Source organism: Rosa rugosa, chromosome 7 (assembly GCF_958449725.1).
Source record: "Rosa rugosa chromosome 7, drRosRugo1.1, whole genome shotgun sequence".
NCBI lineage: Eukaryota > Viridiplantae > Streptophyta > Magnoliopsida > Rosales > Rosaceae > Rosa > Rosa rugosa.
In genome coordinates this window covers 15,382,735-15,391,729 of record NC_084826.1, presented here as the reverse complement: position 1 = coordinate 15,391,729, position 8,995 = coordinate 15,382,735, and the positions used below count along the sequence as shown (strand labels likewise).

Here is an 8,995-nt window from a genome sequence, read left to right as displayed (position 1 = left end):
GTGCCCAGAGGGATTTTGGGTGCCCAACTATGGACCTGGGCCCTTTCTTGTTTGGGCTACTCAAGGTGGGCCTGTGCTAGGGTTGGTTGGACCTCTGTTCAGTTGGATTGTTCAAGAAGGCCTTTGGGCTGGGCCTTCCTTCTTGGGGCTTTGCAGTTGGTGAATGAGCCTGCAGCTGTTAGGATTCGCATTTGGGATCCGGGAGACTGTTGTTGGGCCCTAAATTTATCTGCATGTTGGAATTGCTTCTTTGATTACTTAGGTAGAAGATTGCTCTCTATTCAGCGCATTTTATTGCGTGGAGTAGGCAAGGTCGGTCATACTACCGACGGTCATCTTGATAGAAGGTTACCCTCTATTCGACGTATATCTTTGCGTGGAAGTATGGTCGACCATACTATTGGTACCGTTTTACATCGCCCGGACTCTGTCTGGTGCCTCATCAAATGCTTAATTGCATCCATTCGTATCCTTGCTAGGTTTTATTTCCGATGCTTTGTTGCATCTAGTATTTCTTTTGCTATTTTATATTTTGATGTAGTTTCTACATCTATCAGTTGTAATTTTTATTTTGTTTATTATTAATAAAATTGAGTTGACAGTTTCTCAAAAAAAAAAAAAAAAAAAAAAAAAAAAAAAAAAAATCTAGTTACAAATTTGCTCTCCCTCCCTCCCTCACCAAAATAGAGAAGGGGGAAAAACTTAAGACTTATTAAAAAAATCTTATTCAAGTACAACTTAGGAGGAACAAATAATGATATAATAAAACTTTTGAGACATTTCCTTTAAATCAATGCCAAAGTTGACAACCATCTACAGTTGATACCCTTGCTTGGCCCAGCAGGCCATCATATTATAAGATAATACATAATAGTAGACTTGTTTGGTCTCCCTAGCAAGCAAAACGAAAATTCTTGAAACCAATGCTCTATATTCACCGAAGGTGATCAATAGATTTTACTAAAAATTACAAAGAATTTGCTGCTAATTAGCCAGGCTCTTCGCCCCGCTTATCATGTATAACTTGCTCCTACATTACATCTACTCTTCAGCGAATACTCAAACTGCTACAGGTATGTATCAGCTTTCCTATAGTTTTCTTCAATTGCACTTGGGGAGCAAAATAGAAACCGCTAAAAAAATTGGCTACCTTTCACATTTCACACAGTGAAAAAGACTAGCACAAGTTGGGTACCATGCTGGGAAAGCTGCTGTCTGATTCTATAGCTAGTGACACTTTTCTACATGCAAACTTATGAATATAAATTATACAACTTCCCCAAGATGATGTTATAGAATGATATTTTTGTAGGAATTTCAGTAGGGATGGCAATGCAGACACCATGGGCACTTTAGTCCTTGATTTGCATAAAGAATCAGAATTCTCAATTGGCGATAAGAACAGTAATGTACAATGACTCTGCAACCAGTTATACAGAATGTACATCAGATATCAACATGTCAGTTCAGTATACAAAAAATTAACCAGGCAAAGTATAAAGAAAGACAAAAATAACACTTGGGAGTGTAGATATTGCTGAGTAAATAGAATTGCTGAGTAAATAGAAGGTTTTGCAAGCCCTTAAAACCTATACCTAAACCAAAATTTATCTAAGGTATCCTTGGCACGAAATGTACTAGGTTAATCTTGAAGTGCATGTAAATGTAGGTTGAAATCTTGTAGCTGTACAAGATCCCCACCTTAATTTTTCTTCCAAACTTAGGATACCTAGCCATCAACAGTGCAATGCTGGGGTAAGACTCATGTTAGAAAACTGAAGTGGAAGTTTAGGCATACCCGAGACTATGAACAGCATGTAATCCTGCCAGACATCAAATCTAAAAGAATGCTGTATTATGTGCATGAATAAGACTCTTCGTAAGTGTTGACCCATTCAGGTGAGTATCGGCATGTCTGCATGACTAGGTTGAGGTGTGGGAGCTTTAATCAATGGCCTCAAAGATTCCATGATACTAGCAAATGAAGGTCGTTTCCAGGGCTCACTGCAGCATGATCTTTGTTGTTAATGAAAAAGTAGTTGTTCGAGGAGTGTAGTTTAATATACAAATTAGAATCTAAAACTCACTTGGCCCAGCAAGCCTCAATTATAGAAGCCACTTGAGGATTCAAATCACGTGGAATCTCAAGCCTTTTGTTCTTAAAACCAACAGCTGCCACAACCTACAACGTTGTATAGAAAAACTGAAAATCATCAGGGTATAAGAGTTCAAGCAAGGGTAATACGAGAAACACCATTCTGTAATATTCTCAAATGAAGAACTGTAAAAAAATCATTTGGAAGCGTTATTATAGCCATCAGCTCTTGTAGATATTCTTTTTGATCTATAAGAGCAACATCATTGAATGTTGTATGTATGGGTGTTAACATTCATCATATTGCTTAAAAGACAAACCTGCGCTGGATTCAAATTACCCCAGGGCTGTTGCAATGTCGCAAGTTCCCACAATATTACACCAAAACTGTAAACATCTGACTTCTCATTTGATGGTTCATCACGCAGGACTTCTGGTGCCATCCATTCAGGCTAATAAGAGAATAGGGTTTCATTTTTAATTTAATGAAATATATAAAGCCACCTTAAAATGGTGAAGTCTGTTGCGTAGTTTAAGAGAACTTACAGTCCCTGCAGCTGATTTTGATGAAAGAAAGGTGTTGGCCTTTAATCGGGAAAGACCAAAATCACAAACCTATATGGTTTGAGGAAATTGTTAATATTGCACTAAGCATACACACAAAAGTACTTACGCCACAAAGATTTAAAAAGCCAAACGAAAAAAAAAAAAAAAAGTTTGAGCCGAAAAACCCATAAAGCAGCAAGATCAATTCACCTATGTATTACCCAATTAAATCGACATTGACAATCCATCCCAAACACCAATCTTAAGCAAACTATATGTTGGTCAGCTCAGAACATACCTTCACAGTATACTTTTTGTCAACCAAAAGGTTTGGCGATTTTAAATCTCGATGAACAATGGGAGGATTCCGCCTATGAAGATAATTCATCCCCTTTGCCTGAATGAAACAATTTCAAATCAAAAAGCAGAAAACTTTAAATTGAAACTTAGACAAATAGGAAAAGATCAAAAAAGCCTTCAGAAAATAACAATCATGTAGTCTTCAGATGCGCACCACATCATGAGCCATATTCAAACGGCGCCTCTCATCCAGCATTGGGCCAGGTTTATGCAACAGCCTATACAAGCTCCCTCTGCAGTTTGGATTAAAAGCTCGTAAAGTGGTATAAATGTTTAATAGGCATGTAAGTTTCCATTTGTAGGATTTCAACTTTTACTGTTTTATGTTGGGGCTGGGAGGAAGGGTGGCTGTAAGAGGGGATCACAAACCTTGATAGATATTCTGTGACTATGGATAAGTTTGGGGGCTTTGTAACTGCACCCATAAACAGCACAATATTTGGATGCCGCAGGCGTTTCATAATTGTAACCTGACAAAAAAGAGGTGAAACTTAATTCCAAATAAAGACAAAAATGCCCAAACTGCAGTTAGTTATGTCTTTAACCCTAAATTCTACCACAGATTTTGCCACTACATACCTCCCTCAAGAACTCTTTAAAGCGTTCAGCATGAAATTCTTGCTCCATAAGAATCTTCACAGCAACATCCTTAAATATGCAATATTTAAGTGTTATAAATAAATCATACAATTAGATTTTATGATGGCAGAGTATGAATGAATTAGGTGCTTACAGAGCCATGCCAATCAGCACGATGAACAGTTCCAAAAGAACCTGCAAATGCACAATGTCAGATTTTACAGCCTCATAAGACCTTACTTCTAAGGACCGCATTGAATGCATGAAAAACATATCATGACTTTCATCGTGTACACCACATGATAATTGGGCAAGAGGGTAAATTACCTGCACCGATTCTCTCCTTCAGTACAAGGTCACTCCATGGAATGTCCAAATCATCCACATCGAGAGTCAGCTCTTTATTTGGTTTACTAGGAACCACTTGAAGTCCCTCACTAAACCTCGAGTCCTTACTTGTATCCAACCTTGAAATATCTCTATGTCCTATAGGCGGTATACGCTTTAGGGGGATTTGATCTTTTAATACTGTTTGTTGGTGTACAATGTTTTGAGAAGGATTAAATGATTTAAGGAACTGGGGATTCCGATCGTCAACATGCATAGAAGTGTCATCACCAAGACCTGAAACCAGAAAGAGGTTGTTTCCATCTGTAAACTTCTGCTTAGGATAAATAGAGAATCCTTTATTGTCCTCATCACCAGCACTTCCTGTGATGATAAAATCAACAATATATGAAACAGAATTGTTATGAGAGATCACTAACTAATTACACAAACAAGATCGCCACAATCTCAACATAGTTAGAATTATATGCAACGGCTTAACCAATAATGAACTATCGAATTGTTGTAATTTATATTAGATAAATACCAACTTGTAAACACAAGCAAAGCATGCAGAACTGTATGCAGAGGCATAGCAGAAACTCATTTCCAACTCAAAATCGTTCAACACTACCATTTGCATGAATGCAAACATATATTTCTCTTTGAAAGATATAGTTGAAAGACCTTGAGATGATGCATTCTTTTCCTTTATTGAAAAGAAAAAAGTTGCAGACAAGAACCTCCTCCACACTGGGATTATGCTAAGCAGATAGTAACAGTGGAAACTAAATCTTCACTCTAGAGTAAACACCTATGTAACCACTATAATCTATCTCTTTATTAATGATTTGAGATCAAACAATCACCTGCCGGAGCTTCATCGAATACAAGATTTAGCAACTGACAGTCCGAGAAGTACTGTTTGGCCAGTGACCTGAAATCAATGGTAGGTTCAACTGTTCTGAGTCTTGGAAACCGCAGCGGTGAAGAAATTGAGATGGATGATGGACCATTGAGCAAGGAATCAGGCTCACATAAGCAACCTGGATTCCCAATCAAATCAACTAACAATTCCCTGGAGTGAAACACTGTACCATGTCAGACGTCTCTACCAATGCCATAACACAAGGCAATAAAATGAAGACCAACCCCATTCTCCAAAGCCCAAATATAGAAAAATTCTTTTTATCTGTAATTTGTTCGTGATTTGTTTCCTATATATACATGTTACAGACAAATTTTACATTTTGGGTTAGACTATCACCACAAAAAAGAAACCTAAACGCATCCAAGAATCACAAACAACTTATCAAGTATAGAGTTGTTGTCATGTGGTAACTTCCATGACTCCTGCAGTTACACACCATGGAGTCTAAAAAGTAAATTGCATTACTGTCAAAAAATTTGACAGATACCATACTTGATAAAGCATACCTGTCACTACCAAAACGAACAAGACAAGAGGAAGCATCATCTCTTGTACAATATTTACAGCCTTTGGCAATTCGGCACGGTAGGTCAATCGTGTCAGCTAGAACCTTCAAGATTACACATGAAGCTTGAATAAATCATATAATAACAATTCACCAACGAAGATTATCATTTATATATTAAGGGTTAAAAGTTCTATCAATTCTGATAAAACAAAAAAGGAGCATATTTGATATGAAAATTAGAATCTTATTTAACAATTATCAGCAACAACAAATAGTTTTATTAATGATTAAACTAAGATAGAATAATTCCATCTTTCTACAAAATCTCTGTTTCTTATAAAATAATAATAACAATGATTAGATGGAATACACACAGGATGTGTTTGCAAATATGATTAATAGAATAGAGGTCAAATGAAAGTGGCGGTGACTAGATAATATTATCCTTGACTTAAAATATATAGTTGAAATTGTTTATAGTGATGGTATTTTTTAGATTTCCTAAATGATAGTTGATAAAGAGCGTGTTCTAAAATATAGTGTAGGCAATAACTAAAGAACAAAACGGCTTACACTAAAAATACTTGGTAGTTGGTAATGACATGCTATATTAAATTGGAACCTTACCTTGAATAATAAAGCACGATGTCTACAGAGGCCAATAGAAAGGCTGCCGATTGGAACAACTACAGATCCTAAGCAATCTTTTAGATCATCACTGCTCTCCCTCCATATGGAGAAAAATTCAGCCTCTCCTACAGATGCTGAACCCCTTGTGACAGCAATAAAAACTAGATTAGGTATGAATGCCAGACAGAGATGTTCGAAAAAGATGTAGACAGAAGGTAAAAACAGCTTACCCCATACGGCTGCATACAAGCTTTGCCAGCTGATCAACAATCTCTGTCGTGGTTATGCAAGCACAAGAAATGCTGACGACCCTATTTTGAAGCTCCTTTAAGCTGGGATCACTACGTCGATCGATTAAGACCACTTCTATGGAAGATCCAGTACCAGGATCAACAGATCTTAGTGATTCAATTGATGGTATACGACCACTCTCTTGCACATCAGTGCACATAGACCATACATACGAATCTATCCCATGAATAAGGTAAAACCCATCAGGCACTTTGTCAAAGTATGACAGACAGCCATTCACCTGATGCACATTATACCAATAGGATAGTAAAATTTCATATGTTACAACACAACATAAACAATTGGGATGATCAACATTTTTTTCAAGCACTTCTTAAACTTCATTAGCTTACCGATATGTGTATACCTCCTAGTGTGATCACACGTGTATCTCTTGTCAGACATTTGACATGTTATGCTCTTGGGCTGTGAATCAAGACTGCATCTTGAGACAAATTTAATACTGTCCTAACCAACAACTTTGATCCCAAGTCTAAGACCATAACTATCAGATTGTATGTCAGTCTGACAAGAGAGAATTGCTCTCGTATATGCAGGGGCATTATACATGTGTGTGTGTGTGTGTGTGTGTGTACACACACATATACATAAAATATATACGGTATATACACATTGCAATTGCATTCACAATAGAAAGCCAACTTAACCATAACAAATGATTTCATTAAGTGAAAGCCTCTTCCATTAACATACATCCCAGATACTGAAAAGGAAGACCCAAAGATGCATTAGACTTGCATCTATTGCTGACTATTTTTTCTTTCATGACTGTTTTTGACTTTCTTGCTTTAGTTTTACTTTAAGAATGTTAAGTACACACCCATCGAACTGAAGTGTAACTACGTGAGGTCGTGAGAATCACACAACAAAATCAACTTTTTCTTAAAGGTAGAATGCAGTAGATACTGTAAGAAATGCCTATTTGGTTTGATTGAAGTAATACATTGTTCAGTAATCTATCACTAGCTCGAGGAATAGGCTAGGTTGTGGAAGAAAACTAGTTCCATGGAGAACAAGGCTTTCATGTTTGCTGTGGAGCCTCTAAAAGGATTGCAATGGTAGGGCACTAACGATGATTAAATTATTAGTATGATAATGACATGATTCTTAAGTCACTGTATCTATGGCTCCTTCAACTGTCCTAGTTCATACAAGGCCAGCTTGACATCTCGGTTTGGGGCCAAAACTGGAGTGCATTTCAAACATGGTGTTTGGAAGACCCTCCAGGTTTCATGCCTAAGAACATTTGATACCCATACGAAAGCAAACTTCTGACACGAAGCAATGCGTTTCCAAAACAAATATGGCGCCCTCTTACCAGGTCACTACATTATACACTTTTGAGCTTTTAAACAGTTTTAAGCTTTTAAGAACACCAAGCACTAAGCATTCAGCTCAAATGACACGAAAGTGAAAGCAACCAGCTAATGAACTCATGCAAAATGAGCAAGTCCATTTCCGCAATTCAAATTGAGCAAGTCCATTGACTCAATTCAAAACGAGCAACTCCATTGACTCAATTCAACACAACCAAGTCCATTGACGCAATTCAAAAACAGCTAAAAATAGCAATAGTAAAAGAAACTCCATAAGCACAGTAAAACATACCCAAAATCGATGCGAAACTGCATCGGCAGAGCTGGACGACCTCGACGAAGATTCATCCGGCACTCGATCCAAGAAATTAGGATCATCGGCGCAAGTGGCTTCCGACGAGAGCCGAAGCGCCAAAGCCAACTGCAGCTGATAACTCTCCTCAGTCTGCTGCGCCCAGCTCTTCCCCGACGACGAACCTCCGGGGGGGCCCACAGCCCCATCCATCCCTCCTCCTTTCCCTCTGAACTCACCGCCTCCTCCGCCGGTTTTAAACCCGTCGTCGTTGACGTACCCGAATCCGTCAATCTCATTCGCCGCCGTGGTCGACAGAGTCGGCGCGTAGTACTCGCCGGACAGCGAGCTCCCTCCGAAGCTGCTCCCGCTCGACTGCCGCTGCAATCCGACCGACGAGTACACGTTTCCGATCCGATTCGCCGGCGCCGCCCGGTACTCGGGGCCTCCCGTTTCCCAATCAAACCCTCTGCTATCCCCCTTCGCCTTATTATTGTTGTTCTTCCCCTCCGACTCGTAAAACGACGTCGCCGTCGTCGCCGCGAAGTGATCGTCGGGGACTTGGCTGAGAAGCGTGTAGTTCGATCTCCTACTGGGCATTTCCATCGGAATTATTATTATTATTAGAGTAATCGCTCCGTCACAAAACCCTAGATTCCCTTAAACCCGCCATCGTTGAAAAAACAAAGAAGAAAGAGCTCTCTCCTTCAGAAATGGTCTGAATTTTTCTCTCTCTAGAATTTCCACACTGTCGGAGAGAGAGAAGAGAGAGAAAAAGCTAAAGGGCCGAAAGCGGTTGTGGTCAGGGGTTACATTCGGTGGCGTAATTGTAATTTCTCACTTAACAATTATTTAATTCCTAATTGCTCTTTCCTGTGGGGCCCAGGGGCTCTCCTAAAATTTTTTTTTTCCTTCACACGCTCGAGTTGGTCAAGAATTTCGGATTTTCATTTTCTGTTGGGCTTATTAAATTGGATTGGGGGAGATTAGGGACTGTTAGGTGGTAATTAATTAAGCTAATCCGGGTACATTCATAGATTTTTTGTTGGTTTAATCACAAAGGAATGGAAGGGTTCAATGTATCTTGGTGAGGATCCAA

General features: G+C 38.8%; 1 protein-coding gene across 3 annotated transcripts; it reads right to left on the bottom strand.

Annotated features, from left to right (window-relative positions):
• Nucleotides 1–755: 755 nt before the first annotated feature.
• LOC133720177 (serine/threonine-protein kinase CTR1) lies at nt 756–8,712 on the bottom strand. 3 transcript variants are annotated; one of them, XM_062146368.1, is made up of 16 exons: nt 7,897–8,712; nt 6,207–6,508; nt 5,974–6,118; nt 5,345–5,448; nt 4,777–4,985; nt 3,908–4,291; nt 3,735–3,775; nt 3,581–3,649; nt 3,371–3,471; nt 3,156–3,234; nt 2,940–3,038; nt 2,642–2,710; nt 2,416–2,547; nt 2,088–2,182; nt 1,799–2,004; nt 756–1,420 (listed from the first exon to the last, which is right to left on the bottom strand). In XM_062146368.1, the coding sequence occupies exons 1-15, from the start codon at nt 8,500–8,502 to the stop codon at nt 1,896–1,898; spliced, it is 2,544 nt and encodes an 847-aa protein (XP_062002352.1). In that variant the 5' UTR covers nt 8,503–8,712; the 3' UTR covers nt 756–1,420; nt 1,799–1,895. The 3 variants fall into 3 exon arrangements, with proteins under 3 accessions (XP_062002352.1, XP_062002353.1, XP_062002354.1); XM_062146369.1 differs by having other exon boundaries at nt 3,908–4,204; XM_062146370.1 differs by having other exon boundaries at nt 6,207–6,444; nt 7,897–8,037.
• Nucleotides 8,713–8,995: the final 283 nt, after the last annotated feature.

What these genes read in the sequence shown, in the direction of transcription:
- LOC133720177 (XM_062146368.1), bottom strand. Translation starts at nt 8,502, where the DNA reads ATGGAAATGCCCAGTAGGAGATCGAACTACACGCTTCTCAGCCAAGTC. An exon ending in GTTCGTTTTGGTAGTGACAG is followed by an intron (nt 4,986 to 5,344) that starts GTATGCTTTATC and finishes GTTTCACTCCAG; the next exon opens with GGAATTGTTAGTTGATTTGA. An exon ending in CAAAATCAGCTGCAGGGACT is followed by an intron (nt 2,548 to 2,641) that starts GTAAGTTCTCTT and finishes TTCTCTTATTAG; the next exon opens with CCTGAATGGATGGCACCAGA.